This window comes from Bos grunniens, chromosome 8 (genome assembly GCF_055505025.1).
Source record: "Bos grunniens cultivar Pamir isolate PY7600 chromosome 8, Bosgru_T2T1.0, whole genome shotgun sequence".
In the NCBI taxonomy this organism is placed as follows: Eukaryota; Metazoa; Chordata; class Mammalia; order Artiodactyla; family Bovidae; genus Bos; species Bos grunniens.
The window spans coordinates 98343769-98359455 of record NC_141172.1 but is presented as its reverse complement, the minus strand read 5'-3'; the positions used below and the strand labels follow the sequence as shown (position 1 = coordinate 98359455).

The window sequence follows — 15687 nt, the reverse complement described above, 5'->3', positions numbered from 1 at the left end:
TGCATGGGCCCTGGTTTCCCCTCTAGTCACAAGCCCCCGATCTTCCCCTGGAACTTTACCTGGTTGTTGTTCAGTTGCTAAGTTGTGCCTGACTCTTTGCGACCCCATAGACTAGCACACCAGGCTTCCCTGTCCTTTACTATCTCCCGGTGCTTGCTTGGATTCATGTCCATTGAATCAGTGATGCTGTGACTTTACCTTATCCATCAGCAGGTCTGGGTCTCCACTGTGTCTCCCACCTTGGAAGTCTTCCCTCCATCTGGTTAAGTCTAAACCCCTCCTTGAAGCTTTCCAAACACCACCCATTCCACCCTAGCAGAGTAATGTGCTCCCCTGAGTTCTTCCAGGGACTGCGTTCAGTTGCCTCTGGGGGGCCAGCTTGAGGAAGTCATGAACCTAGAATACGTTGTCTCTATTTCGTGTTTGCTCATTTATGTTTCTTTAACATTTATTGCACTCTGGCCACATACCTGTCACCACCAAATTAGGCACTCAGTAGAAGGGAAGATGGAAGCCCAGACATGTTAACCGACTTACTAGAAGTCTCTTGCTGAGAATCTCAGTTTGTTTTGATGTCCATTGGTCCCAGAAAGTAATTACTGTTTTTTTTTTTAAGTGAAATCACTCAATCATAAAAATGTGTCAAAACTTTTCCTTAAAATCATAGTTAGGAGTAAGCCCATTGGTTAACTGGCATGTTTTCTTGAGGAAATATAAAAATGAAACTTAATTTTAAACATTTTAATCTGGACATAGAGTTAAATGTTTTAGAGTGAGTCGTAAAAGTCTTCTGATTATGTATTTTTTAAATGAACTACTCTATCATTCTTTGTCTATTTAAAAAATGTATTCTGTGTTATGTTTAAAATAACATAGATATTAGATTACTTACTTGGAAGTAAGAATAGGCTATCCACAGGTTTCCCTTTACTCATTTCACTGGCAAAACCTGGTTATGAACAAAAACCTAATGTTGGGAAGGGGGTGTTTTGGGCAGAGAAATTTCATGTGATACCCCAATCATGTTCAGTTCCTGCTTGCTGTATTTTCCTCCTTATAATTTTTTTATTTTGGCTTTTCTGTGGTATTTTTAAATAATTACATGTAATAGGTAGAATGAAGAGGAGGGAAAAAATGGCTATCTTGACTATCAGTGTTAGTAAGAGTAAGGTATAAATTAACTGAGAAAGCAGTCCCTACTTTCAAAACCAGACCATAAACCTCTTTGTTGGTGTTGTTCTGTTTTTCTGCTGTGTCTCTAGAAGTCCTATTCCTATACGTGTGGAAACTACACAACCAGCTATGGAAAAGCCGGAGATTAAGCCTCCCCGAGTGCGGAAGTTAACAAGACAATACAGTTTGTGAGTTCCATGCTGCAAGTTTTTCAGTTATAACAACAAAGGCGATGCCAAATGCCCAGTTGTAAATGCTTCTTAGCCCTTCACACCCCTCCCAAAGGACCACCTCAAAAAAAAACAGTCTATTTTCCGATGTAAGTCATAATGGCTCTGGATCTTTGTCCCTGACAACATGACGCGGGTGGCATATGCATTCTTTATTGACTGCTTTAGAACAAATTACTACAAGATTTAGTGGCTTAAAACAGTCTGCATTTATTTTCTCACAGTTTCTGTGGGTTGGGGTCCAGGCATGGCTTAGCTGAGTCTTCTGGGTCAGGGTGTCTGTTAAGGCTACCCTCAAGATATTGGCAAGGGCTGCAGCCTCATCTGAAGGCTCATTCATACAATGTGGGGCAGAACTCAATTCCTTGAGGGCTGTTGAACTGAGGACATCATTCCTTGCTGGCTTTTGACTGGAGGTTGCCTTTAGTTCCTAGACATGCAGACCTCTTCCACTTTCTCTATCAGAGAAAATACACAAGAAGAGCCAGAAAGACTTCTAGAAAGGCAACATCACAGCCTTTTATAACTTAATCTCAGACATGACATTTCATCACTTGCCCCGTTCTCTTCATTAGAAGCAAGTCACCAGATCCAGCCCACACTTAAGGGGAGGAGCTTCCTCAGGGGCACAGACAGCACAGGAGGAACATGGGGAGTATGTCGGATGCTGTCTCCGTTGTGCCTTAGTGAAATGGTAGCCCTGTCAATAGAGCCAAAGCTGATCCCTGAGCAACAAGAAGAGCTCTATTCCTGTAGGAATTCCCTGGTGGCTCAGTGGTAAAGAATCCACCTGCCAATGAAGGAGACGTGTTCAATCCCTGGTCCGAGAAGATTCTTGGAGAAGGAAATGGCAACCTACTCCAGTATCCGTGCCTGGAGAACCCCATGGAGCCTGGCATACTATAGTCCACAGAGTCACAAAGAGTCAGACATGACTTAGTAACTGAACAGTAACAACTTATTTGTGTAGGAAGAACCATATTCGTGTAGCAGGAGCCCATATTCCTGTAGGAGGAGCCATAAGAGCCTTATTCCTGTGGGTGGAGCCATATTTCTGTAGGAGGAGCCATATTCCAAAGTGTGCCAGAACCAGCAGGACCTGTCCAGTTCTGTTGAACTTAACAAAAGTTTCCTAATTCCCTTGTGCACAGGGATATTCTAGACACTGTGAGGGAAGAACAAAGTGACTTTGACAATTCCCATGCAAGGACTTAAATTTATTAGAGGGAAAGACAGATTGTAAATAATTTTAATCCAAAGAGGGCAGGTAAATGCTGCAGTTAAATGTGGTGGTACATTAGTAAAATCACAATGGTTGTTCCCATTTCTTGACCTCAGCTATGGCCCAGGTATCCTGTCTGGATATATAATTAATTGGTCAGAGAGCTGCAAGGGGATCTTTGGGTGCAGTGCAAAGCATGGGGCTCTGGAGTTAGAAAGGCTTCTTGTTCACTGTCATAAACTCTTGGGAAAATTACTCTTTGAATCTCTCTGTAATCTGTAAAATGGACAAAGATTTTGTGAGGGTAAACATAAGATAATGTGGGTAAGCCCTAGCAAGGGACCTGGCTGAAGGATGAGTTAGTTCCTCTTGCTTATTATGCACCTGAAGCCTCTAAAAAGGTCAAGTTTAGGAGGTACCAAGACTACAGTGTACAGGACAAGGAGCAAACTGTAGCTGCAGCTCTCCGGCAGTCACCTCTGGCCTGCCACCTGCCCCTTGTGAAAAGGAGAAGGGGGCTATTTCAGGACAGACGCATTCCACCTCATTAACCTTAGTAGAAACTTCTGCACTGTATAGCAGCTGTATTTCCTAGGAAAGTCACCATGAGAAAGCTTCAAATGATTAACATTCCTAATGATCTCTGGGGGACAGATTAACCAATGAAAAATCTGCTTCCCAGAGGATAAAGCTGGCAAGATTAGCCTTTCATTTTACTTTTTGAAATTCAAAATGTTATTATCACCCATTCGGGATATGTAATCATGTTGGAAACAATGACTATTACATGGCCTGGAAGGAAAGAAAATTTAACTAACTCACCAAATTGCCTCTTTTAAGGAAACCCTTTTTGAACCTCTGATTTTGTGTGTATTTCATAAGATACCCCAAAGTATTCTGGTTTGAAAATCAAAGAATGTCACCGTTTTCCCCATTAGTAGTAAATAGCAAAATTAACAGATGGGGTGTTCCCGGTTTTGCATTTTAATCCCATAAATAGTTTTTGTATTGTCAACTCTAGTTACCACTACTTTACTCATCTCTTCCACCCACAGATATTGATGAAGTTAATAAACACATGGTTAAGGGATATAGATTGGAAAAATTAAGATTTCTCATTCCCTCAAAAATAATTCTGCATCATTATTTTTGGCATGTGGGGAGGTGTGTGCCTTTTTTAGTGGTTACGGTATTCCTAGTTCCTAGGTCAGAATTATATGTGCTTGTTTGGGTTTTAGGCTACTTCATCTGCCACTTTTTAGGATATAAACAAAAATCTCAGCTGTGTTCTTTTCTCGAAATATGACATAGGGAGGAAAAGTGTGACTGCTGTATTTAAAGTGAAGGAATTAAACTCTGCAAAAAGTTTAAGGCAGGTAAAAGTATATCTTTATATTGAGATCAGCTGGTATGTTTAGAAAATGATGATCTTCTTAGTTTTCCCCCATAAATTGAACTTTACTATTTATTTAGATATAGTGTGGGGACTTCCCTGGCTGCCCAGTGGTTTGCATTTTGCCTTCCTATGCAGGGGGTGTGGATTCCATCCCTGGTAGGGAAGCTATGATCTCACATGCCTCGCAGCCAGAAAACCAAACATGAAATAGAAGCAATATTGTAACAAATTCAAAAAAGACTTTAAAAATGATCTACATTAAAAAAAAATCTTTAAAAAAAAAAAGGTAAAAGTAAACAGTGTAAAAATCTGAAACTATTCAGCAAGACAAAAAATCCAAAGAGAAAATAAACTAATCCCCTAGAATCATACCATCAAAAATAACCAATGTTCACCTTTATGACTATTACTCTAGACATTTTTCCATGCCTTTCTTTAAAACAGAAAGGAATCATTTCAAAGAAAAGAATCATACCATATGTAAAATTTTACTTATTAAAATGTTTCATGAATTGACTTTAGATACCATGTGTTCATCATACATCACATTGATAACATAAGCTATCTAGCATGGCCCAAGTCCTTAGGTATGGTAAGCCACTTATTCCGCAGGATTAAGGGTCCCGGGGTTCTCTCAGGAGCTTGTCAATGACCAGTGTTTCCTTTGGAATGTGCAGGGTTCAGGCAACTGGGTCTTTCTGGTTTAGCACTTTCCTGCACAGGCAGGAATCTGGTTGGCAGCAGGCAATAGGGAACCTGTCCTAATTTCTGTAAGTTTGAGAAAATACTGTCCATGCCAAGAGTGGACGATTGATGGTGCTTCTCTTTGCCAGGATGATCAGATCAGAAAGGCTTCCAGCCTTGGCATACCTTGTGAGAAGTCAAGCCTTCCCCATAAATTCAGGCTCTGGAGATGAGCCCCGGGTACCAGCCCAGACTTCTCCCTCATGTGACTTCCTGTCCAGTGTCCTTTCCATCATGGGTCATCCCGTTTGATCAGAGAGGGTCTAAAATCAGTACTACTTGGCCCCAAGACAATTGTGCCCAACTCCTCCTTTATAACCAGTTTATCACCAAAGGGACAGTTGCTGTTAGACCATAAGAGGAGTCTTTCATTCAAAACAGCAGGTTTCTACAGCTCTTATATTTACCCTTCTATGGGAGGCTACTCAGAATAACATCCCTTGGTTTGGTGGTTCCTCAAAATATTAAACATAGAACTACTATACAACTCACCAATTCCCCTCCTAGGTAGAATTCCAGTCCAAAAGAGTTGAAAGCAGAGACTCAAACAGATGTTTGCACACCATGTTCATAACAATAGCTAAATGGCAGAAACAACCCAAGTATCCATCAACAGATGAAGGGATAAACAAAATATAATCTATCTATACAATGGAATATTATTCAACCATAAAAAGGAATGAAACTTTGACTTATGCTACAACATGGATAGATCTTGAAAACATTACAGTCAAGAAAAATAACCCAGATACAGAGAAGTATTTACTATATAATTTCATTTATATGAGGTACCTAGAGTAGTCACGTTCATTTGGACAGAAAACCATGTTGGGGAGGGGTATAAAATTTCCCCTCTTCCCTTTCTGAGTTCTTGTGGCCAGACTAATAATAAAATAAGAAGACAGGTTATTAGGAGAACAGGAAACAAATTTTAATCCATGCACATGGAAATCTCATAGAAATAGCACCTAAGAAGTGGCCAAAGCAGGCAGCTTTTGTACTTTTTAGACAAAGAAATAAAAAATTTGTAAGCAATTGACAGGATAAAGAAACTTAGGTATTGGGTGCTCAATTAGTGAAGAAACTAAACAGTTTGGACTTGGGGTAGTAACTTAAAGAAGCAGCAAGGTTTGTTTATATAGGCTTCTTGACCTAAATTCCCTATCTCTGTGATAAAGGGGTCTTTCTGCCTGGGAAATGGCAACCCACTCCAGTACTCTTGCCTGGAAAATACTATGGATGGAGGAGCGTAGTAGGCTGCAGTCCATGGGGTCGTAAGGAGTCGGACACGACTGAGCGACTTCACTGTTTTTTCTGCCTACTATAGGGAGTACACCTTTCACATGAGAGATTTATATCCTGCTTTCGGGGAGACAGAGAAGAGGGTCAGAGTGCTGGTGGCCATTTCTTAAGTAACTTAATTCCAAATAATCAATATGACAGACCTTTATACCACATAGCAAGCTGAAAGGAGAAAGTCTGTCAGAAATTAAGGAACAACATTTTGCAATACTTCAGGTTATAATTTGACATTATGAAGAGAAGAAGAAAACTTGAGACCCTCAGCAGAATATCAATATTCTCTTGGAAGCCAGTACAAACTATATATATACATTTTCCAACCTCTCACGAAATCTTTACTTTCAATTTTCTGCTTATTCCCTTGTCCTCTCCCTAATCATTTTATTGTGTGCATCCTAAGATCATTGCTCTTCCACTTCCCATTTTCCAGACTGTACTTGTAAGCACTCTTTGGAAAAGAAGCACAAAGATGCAAATATTTCTCTTACAAAACCCTTGAAGTCACACTGAAATTCTCACGTTGAAATTTATGTACCTCAGTACCAGTAAGTTTTCTTATCCCCACATAACTGCTATTTTGAAAAGAAACACTGAACACACAGGGCAGGGAGTACAAACTATATTGATAAATATTTATTTCTGATTTAAATGCCAAAAGTCATTACTCTTCTGACTAAATGCCCAAGGACAAAATTACCCTAAATTATTTCTAAAATGCAAATTTTCATAACTAGGATATTATATCTCATAGTGAATACATATTTCATTTAATGGTAAAAATATCTCTTATCCGATTAATTAAAAAATTCTGTGGACATTTCCAGAAATAAATTTTCAGTGATGGTGGTAATTCAGTCTTTCCTTCAGGGTCTTCAAAAAATGCTATATAAAAAATGTATTAAGTTTTTTCTCCATATAGTTTTATTAAAATTAAAAACAACTCTATCCTAATAAATCAATATGCTATTGTGGCATATTTGGGGGTGGCCCATTCTGAGCCCCAACAGCAGAACAAACATTACCAGGGACTACAGGGAGGGGACTACAGGGAGGGGACCATGGAGAGATATTGTCTAATGAGTACAGAGTTGCTGTTGGGATGATAGAAAAGTCTGGGGTATAAATAAAGTAATTGCTATCCAACATTGTGAATGTCTAAGACACTGAATTATATGCTTACAAATGGATAAAATGATAATTATTATGTTATATTTTTATATTAAAATTTGTTTTTCATCCCTTGGCAAGTGACAGAAAATCCAGCCCAAATTTGCTTTGGCTAAAGGTTGATATATTGGCTCCTGTAAGCTGGACATCTGGTAGACATCTGGGGAGACCCCAACCCCTGCCCTAGCTGTCCCAGCCCTCCCCACCTACCTCCACTCCCCACAGCCTGTTTATTGTTGTAATGAGCAGAGCTTCATGTGCTTTTAGTAACCGCAGTGATGAAGACGACCTCCCTCCAGACCTGGCCGAGGCCGTGGGAGCGACCACAACTCCAACCACGGCCACCACCACCGCCACCACCACGCAAGTCTCAATGCCGCTGCTGTCCCCCAAAGTTCACAAGATCAGCTCGCCTCAGAACTCAGAAGGCAAGGGCCAGCTGTCCCCAGGGGCCAAGGTACGCGAGAAGCCCTGAGGAGCAGCTCTCCTTGCTGCAGTTTCTGCATAAATTCAGTGTGTGGCATCTGTACACATTTGAGCTTCGTGTCATCAACTCTGGGTGCTCCTAAAGCAACAGTAACAACCACATGTTTTTTTTAATATAATGTGTCCCTGAAAGATAACCATGTATGAGAGATAAATAGTATCATATAAAAGCATGTATTCTGTACTTAAAGGGAAATTTAAGAGGTTTCTGAGGGCAGTTCTGGTTTTAGAATATCATCCCTACAAACGCTATTACTCCACCGTGAAGACAGAAAGTGAGAAATGGCTTTTTACCCACCAAAGTGGAAAATCTGGAGAAGTAAAAGCCTAGAAGTATCCCCATCTCGTTCCTTATGGGAGATAGCCTGTGCTGATTGAAATTGGTCAATATTCTATCTGTCGGCTTGAAACTTCAGGAAATTGCCAGTGGTGTGAATGGGCTGTGGCAAAGGTCTTACACAAGACATTTCTCTTGGTTTTGTTTGAGTGATGCTTGGTTGCAGTCACTCTTCAGTGATTGGTCTTGCTCGCGAAGCAAATGCTGGGTCAAATGTTGCTTGGTCCCTGGACCCCACTGAGGAATGCTGTGTGCATGAGGAGGGGCCCCCCAAGGCAAGACCAGAGCCACACAGTCTATTCCCAATTGCTTCTTTCAAATACCTATGGCTGCTTTAAATGAGAAGCCACTCCATGGACCTTGTTTCTCTGAGCCTCAGTTTTTTCTTCCCAAAAAATGGGAGTAAAATCTACTACCCTGCCCAACCCATGGGTCCAGTGGAGATTAAAGTGCTTGTGCAAACAGAATGCCTGAGGCTTCTGTGGCTCCAGGGAGCACAGTTCCCAGTAAAATCGGAGTAACAACAGCCCAGGCCACATCCCGCTTGCCCATGGGCAGTCTTTCAGGGGGTCTGTTCCCGGGGGTCTCTGGGAATATCTCCATGTTCCTCAACAGAATCCTGGCTGAACCCCCTCAGCCTGTGACTGGCCTAGACTGAGGCTCCCTGCTTTTCTGTAGATCACCTCCTGGGAACTGGAGTCGGGTTCCCCTCCACTGTGCCAAGTCCCTAGCACTTCTTTGTCCCAAGTGTGGACACGGGGTCCTGTCTATATCCAGGCCGTGGTTAAAACCACGCGGACACATTTGCGAAACAGAAGGGAACTGGGTTGGAGATGCGAGCAGCATCCTGTCAGAGGCCACAGGGCTCCCTCTCCTGGTCAGCTCTCTCCTTAGGGCTCTGCTTGCACCAAGTTAATGAGGTTTGAGACTTATTTTTTCCTATATAGGGCTTCAAGGCCCCCATGCTGCTAAGACTCCAGGGCAAGACAGAAAAAATTTTTCCAAAAAATGAAAGATCCCACCCTCCCACCAGAAAGCTTTTCCTCACTATTGTGCAGATAAGTTTAGCTCCTTGAGGTCTTGGCCCCCTGGATCCAAGATGGGGTCTTTTCTTTCTCTTTATATATTCAAAGGACTCTTTGAAGTATTTTTCCCCCAAAGGCCAGTCAAAGAGCACTCAGAGCATTTAAGAAAAATTGTTTTCAGCTTCAAAAAAGACAGTCCCCCTCCCTATAACCTGCTTCTACCCATGAAGATGTCAGAAAAATTGGGGTTTGGTCTCAATATTTTGTACCCTGCTGAGCAAGAGAACCGTGGCGGGGGGGGGGGGTTGGGGGTAATAATGAGTTCAGTGCTAGTAAGTGAGGGGAGGAGAGAGGTAGGGAACACCTGTATTTTCTGATGAAATTCCATGGTCAGTCGAGAGCCAGCACTCACTGGGATATTTCTGTTTTCCGATTGTTTTTATTTTTTAATTGGAGGATCATTGCTTTACAATGTTGTGTTGATTTCTGCTGTATAACAATGTGAATTAGCTATATGTATATGTATACCCCCTCTCTTGTGAGCCTCCCGCCCCTAACTGGGATGTTTTTGTCTGCCTCTGTAGAGCCCCTCTAACCGCAGAGGTGCCTTTACCTTGGAGCCGGGGGATCTCCTGATGGATTTCACAGAAGCCACTCCTCTGGTAAACTTTCCATTTTGCTAAAACCAGAAAAACCGCAGACTGTAGACATGTCTTGGCAGTGGGATGGATGGACGGAGGTGGGCATCACCGAGGCGAAGGCTCTCCCTCTTGTCCTGCTCACAGCCTAGAGGCTCAGGGTCAGCTTTCTTCCAGGGTTCAGGCGTCAGGGGTCCCTCCACCTCCCAGAGCCCCTGAGGGAGGGCGGTGTCCCCTTTCCTCTGAGGGTGGCAACAGGAGCCCCACCCGACCTGTCTGCTGATCCTTGAACATCGTAGGGCTCCTCTCTGCCTGAGTCTCGGGTTCTTGGCTTCCCGGGCTGCACCCCGCATGCCTGCCATGAGGCATCTCTTGCTGTCTCTTCCAACAACATGCTCTGGCCTAAAGCACCAGCTCAGGGCCTCACCTTGGCTTTCCAGCTCCTTGTGCCTCCCTACCATCCTCTGTCCTCTGCAGACAGGTCTCTCCCTAGGGATGGGATTCCTGCAAGTGGGAAGGCCACTTGGAGGAGGGAGCACTGGACCAGGAGTCATGCAGACCAGAACTAGCTCCGGTCTCTGCTCCTCACCTTAAGATCCTGGCCACTGGATAATTGCTGCCCCATCTTCTGTCATTGTTTGCCCTGCTTGCCTAAGAGTATGATGAGGATCACACAAGAGAAAGAGCCCCACATAGAAAGCAATGTAAATGTGTATAAGATTGTTAATATCACTAGATGACACAGGCAAGATTGCATGTATCTTTGGCTGGGCTTAGCCTGATACCCAAGGGTACTGGAGCATAAATCATGGTTCGCAAATATGGCCTGTGAGTGAAAATATGAGCCAAGTGAAAAACTATCTCCTGAGAACTGATCTGTGTGTTTGGCTGTGTGCGAGGCTCTGGGAGTGGATAGGGCAGCTGGAGGCTGGAGGGGCTCTGGTTGATAAAGGATCAGAATCCATAGGAGAGCCATGTGCAGGATGCTTGGGGAGAAGCCAGGTGGCAGGCATTCAGAACAGGCTAGTTGGATGAGGGTGCCCTGGATGGGAAGGTTTTCTGGGCAGCTTTCAAGAGGGGACATATGAGGCCAAATGCTGCACAGGCTTTAGGAATGATCACTGTTCCTGCCTTGACTAGCACAAGGAAATCACTTGTGATTTCTGCAACTGTGCGTCTCATCTGGTGAGCTGGTACTGTCTGAGAGCTTTGAGTCAGCTCCTTCAGATAACCAGCTGAGAACTGACCATGGGTGATGCCCAGCTTGGGAACCTGCAGAGTTACTTCCTTCCGTGTTCAAGAACATGGAGCTGGTAATTCATGCCCTTCTTGTTAGACAGATTGCCAAGATAGGGTAGCCTCCAACAGGGAGCTTACTCTCTGTCCCCAGGATACTCTGCCTATGTCTCTGGGCAGCTCTGACAGAGCTCTGAAATAGGACCCAGGTGCTGCACTGCCCAGCCGAGGGACAAGACACAGCTGCTCACTTCACAGCTAGAGTCGGCAGGGAGTATCTGTTCTCAAGATGAAGCATCCTTTGTCTTGTTTGTGCAGATTTGAGGCACAGGTACATGTTCACAAAGCACACACACGCTAGTTGTGCTGGAGGGCTGGTGTTTCTGGGTTTACTACAGTTCAGAGTCCTATCTCTGAGAGTGATAAAGGGTCCTAGTGAGGAAGAGGAGCTCCAGCTGCCTGCTTCTACCTTAGTCTGGTCCTCTTACTTCCATCTCCTCCATTTGTTCCTCCCACCATCCCAGAAATAGGAACTGGAGCCCTCTCTGCCCTGTTGCTGGGGTGATGGAGAGGCGTGGCATCTGTATCTCCTAGGATAGCCCAGGAAAGACTAGACTTGGGGTCTGAGACTGGACAAACTTCCTAAAACCACATCACTGCCCTGGCCAGATCTGGAAGGACAGGGAGCTGGCGAGAGAGGAGCGGGACAGATTTTCTGAACTTCATTAAACCAAGACACTGTTGGAGCTAGTTTAACCCTTATGACTTTTGACCCTTATGAGCCAGTCTCTGCATGGAACGAAGTATGGTCCAAACAGCCATGAAAAAAAAAAAAAGAAATTCAATCTTTAACTGGCATCTCTCAAAATAATGAAAGAAGATTAAATGAACACCTCCCAGTAACACTTCTCAAATCTCATTTTGCTTCTTTCTTCTCTTGTACCGTACGCTGCCCTAAGGACTCGCATCCTCAAACTTGCCACAAAAACATGCTTTCCAGCTTCACTCTTACAGCATTTGCCCCCTCCTTTTCCCACATCTTTTCTTCTCTAATCTCTGGCTCTTTGGTTGTGTGGCTCAGTTTAGCCAACCCAGTCCTGCAGCCTCTGCAGCTTTATTGTCCGCCCATTCCTGGAATCTGCATCGCAGACTCTTCGAGATCAGATAAGAGTTTCTGCCTGGGAGGGAAGCATGGGGGCGTGGGGATGGGAAGGGAAGAAGGCATATGAGTACAGACAGCACCCACTCTCCATCTGGAATTCTCATCTGCTGTGCACGGGGGTGTGGGTGTTGGTAGAGTGAGGGGAGGCGGAGGGAGGGCATATGGACACGCAAGTCGTGTTGACCTTGGGCTGCATCGTCCTGTCTACTCCAGGTCAGTCACATTAGCTTCCCTCCCCAGGTAACAAAGCCCATTAACACCCACACCTCCTGCCTCTCTGATGCTTTCTCTTGGGGGCTTGTCCCTCCCTGATCCCCACACTTCAGGAACCACTCACCCAACTGCAGAGCCAGCCAGGATCTGCGTCCCCTCTGGGTCAGGGAACATCAATCAGGGGTTCATGGGTCAGGGAGGAGATGGTTTGGCCAAAGGAAGGCTGTGTAGGGCCCAGAACGGGCCCTGGGTTGGGGGTCAGAAGAGTTGGTTTTCCATTTGTCTCAATAACTTAGTTACTATTCTGACCCTCATTCTAGCAGGAGAGCTAAAGCTTAATCTCAAGTCAAATTGGGTGCCTCTTCCAGTCTCCCGGGGTTGCGTCCATGTTCTTCAGGGCACGGGGAAAGTGAGGGAAGTCTCTTTGGTTTGTGAAGTCACCTGTTGGCTGGTGGATCTGGGACACCCTCTGCTCCGTTCATGTCCCTTTTGGATGATGGAGATCACAGAGCTTCTGGGATGTGGACCTCTCTGCTAGGGCGCAGGTCCCCTCTGCTCTTTTATTTTTTGAGGAGGAGTCTTACAGGTGCATTTATTCATGCCTGAGGGCAGTGGCATTGCTACAAGTCACCACAGTGTCCCATAACACAGTCAGACAGACATCTCGTCCAGGGAAAGCTGGTTAGCGATAACCATGAGCAGGTGTAGGACTGGAAGCTTCCAAGGCTTTACTTCTTTTATCAGCACTCCTGATTTTATAAACGATGAAGCCCACCAATCCCATTCCTACCCACATCTGGTAAACTTGGGTATAGTAGGTCTTCATGGGGATCCAAACATTCTTAATAAGGCTTTGCAGCATCTTGGCACAGGACCAGCGGCTCAGGCAGCGCCAACTCAAAATGCGTCAGAAAGGTCACTCCCCTCTGCTCTTTCATCCTTGTCCCCCAGCCTCCATTAGAGAATGAGGGGGCACAGAGCCCCTTTGCTCAGCACTCACTCATGTCTACCCCTCCTCCCTTCCTCTGTGAATTCCCCTGTGAATCTTCAAGCTGGCAATCTCTTTTGAAAACTTACACATTTTAACCATCATTTATCTATACCTAAACCTTTCTATTCCCCCAAAAGGTCAGATTTTGAAACTCAGAAGCCACTCAGAACCTAGCTGTGTGGGTATAGAAAAGACCCTAGGAGGAAAAGAAATACCAGGAGAAAATATAAATGGTATTTCAGAGTAGTATCCTATTACACGTGTTATCTTATTTCCTATTCATTTACTACGAGTCGGAAGTGTGGGAACCCCAGGGATATTCTTTTGTTTAAATCTACTCAGATGCATTTAAAAATCTAAGTTCTAAATCTCCATTTAGAGAGGTCAGAGATGCTTGTGGAATGGACCAGCATTTCTTTACCAATAAATCTTTACCAATAAATCTGATGCTAGGCAAATATCCTATATATTAATATAGGGTATTAAATATCCTATATATCCATTATAATCTTCAATTCAGACTCTGGTGGCCAATACACATTTTGGCCTCAAGGCAGAATGTCCATGTTTTCTGGTGATTCATGCCTTAGATAGCATCCTGTAGAACATGGGATTTGTCCCGAGGACCAGAAGGGGAGGTTTTAAGTAGGCTGGTCAAACTTAACTTTAGGTGACTAATGTGAACTCCCTTGTTTCTGAAAAATGGACTTAGAAACAATGGACAAGAGGGTCTAAACCCATGGACTTAGGCTTTGCAAATGTCATTTCTGCCTCTCCCACATCTGAATAATAAAACAAGGCTGTGTTGAAGGCCACTGGGAATATGGCTGTAAAAGCCCCTTGGAAATTGTCTAGGACTGGACTGTCTATGGATGGCGTTAGATCCATCTGGAGATGAAAAATAAGGCTGCAATGTTCTCGATAATTTTTCAGTGAAACTTTCCCAGAGGCTGTCCTTGATCCATCATGGCAGAATCATACCAATGACTTAAGAAAATGCTCTTGAGCGAAAAGACACATGTATTTGTTCTCTGGAGTGAATGGTTCTTTCCTAAGACTCACACTAACCCTGTCAGTGACTCTCCTAACATCAGAGCTTTCTCTCCTCACCGTCCTCATCCTCACTAGTACAAGCTGTCGGATCTCTGCTGGGTGCATGGCACTGTTTAGCTCTGGGGCTGGGTAATAAGGACATGGGAACCCACTCCAGGACTCTTGCTTGGGAAATCCCACGGACAGAGTAGCCTGGTGGGCCACAGTCCATGGGGTCGCAAAAAGAGTCGGACACGACTCAGCGACTAAACAACAAAACCGGGGAATCCAGGATCCCAAGAGTGACATGGCATTTTCTCACAGTGCTTGGTAGCTTCCAGCTAAGCAGCAAGGCTCCCCTTCCCCCGAGTGCCTAGACCAGATGCCAAGGCCTGGGGCCATAAATGTGGGAGGGGGATCATGGCCAGCAGGTCTTCTGAACACAGATAAAGAGCCATGACAGATGCGGTCTTGACCTCTGTATTTCTCCTCACTGATGTGCCTCTTTCTTGGAGCTCTCTACTCACCTGTCCATCGTAATGTGGGTCCTCGTTTAGCAGAGTGTAGGAGGCCGCTGGGCATGGAAGGCCGACACTCTCAAGCGTGTGGCCATTGCTCAATTTGCCCCCACGGCCATCTTCACCGATTCATCTGAGCTCTTTCTGGCTTGGCCTGGGTAATGCTTTAGCATCCTCAACAGCATACCGGTCCTGTGCGGTTGGCACAGGAGATGGCCCCCACCTGCCAGTCCTGGCAAGAGAGTTTTGATGGGCCCTTCTGCCCAGACAGTGGAGCAGACTGAGGAGGGCTGGGGAGGAGGAGAGAAGGCGGAGAGAAGAGGGAAGCGGGAGGGACCAGAAGTCAGGTGGCCAGAGGCTGGAAGGAGGCTGTGGGTGAGGCTGGCTGGAGAGCAGACTGGAGTTGACAGATCCATCTTGCACTGTGCTATCTTTCTCTCCTTCCCCTCCCTTATCTCCTCCCCCCTTCTCTCACCACCTCGTCCTCCCCTTCTCTCCTCTCCTCGTGAGCAGGCAGAGCCCGCCAGCGCCCCCCACTGTGCCCACTCTCGCTGTTCTCCTCCACTCTCTCTCCCCATGAAGGAAGAGACCACTGGAGTTTGCATGCACCCTCCAATCAAAACGAGGCTGGTAGGTACCCTGGCAGGGAGAGGGGCCTGGCCAGGAGAGGTGAGGCGGGCAGGAGCACCAGGCGGCAGCCCCTGGGGTGTGCACGAGCACCGGACCCCGGAGGAGCCTGGGCCGCAGGGGCTGTCACTCCAGGATGGACGCAGAGTTTGAAGTCCAACCAGCCCTGGTCAAACTGGGACTCACGA

At 45.1% G+C, this 15687-nt stretch overlaps 1 protein-coding gene and 1 pseudogene across 38 annotated transcripts in view; one reads left to right on the top strand and one right to left on the bottom strand.

Moving 5' to 3' along the window:
* Nucleotides 1–15687, top strand: part of EPB41L4B (erythrocyte membrane protein band 4.1 like 4B) — a 139058-nt gene that overhangs the window by 107947 nt on the left and 15424 nt on the right. For 13 of the 38 annotated variants that reach the window (XR_015132085.1, XR_015132089.1, XR_015132088.1 and 10 more), the window contains 3 exons: nucleotides 1263–1361; nucleotides 7502–7691; nucleotides 9667–9744. Coding sequence is in view for 28 of the 38 variants with exons in the window: in XM_086315838.1 (XP_086171964.1) it covers nucleotides 1263–1361; nucleotides 7502–7691; nucleotides 9667–9744 (367 nt within the window). In the remaining 10 variants the exon portion in view is untranslated. Of the gene's footprint in view, nucleotides 1–1262; nucleotides 1362–7501; nucleotides 7692–9666; nucleotides 9745–15385; nucleotides 15503–15687 lie in introns of all 38 variants that reach the window. The other 25 variants (XR_015132092.1, XM_086315837.1, XM_086315832.1 and 22 more) reach the window with 3 other exon arrangements.
* On the bottom strand, nucleotides 13014–13193 carry LOC147367772 (ATP synthase F(0) complex subunit j, mitochondrial pseudogene; annotated as a pseudogene).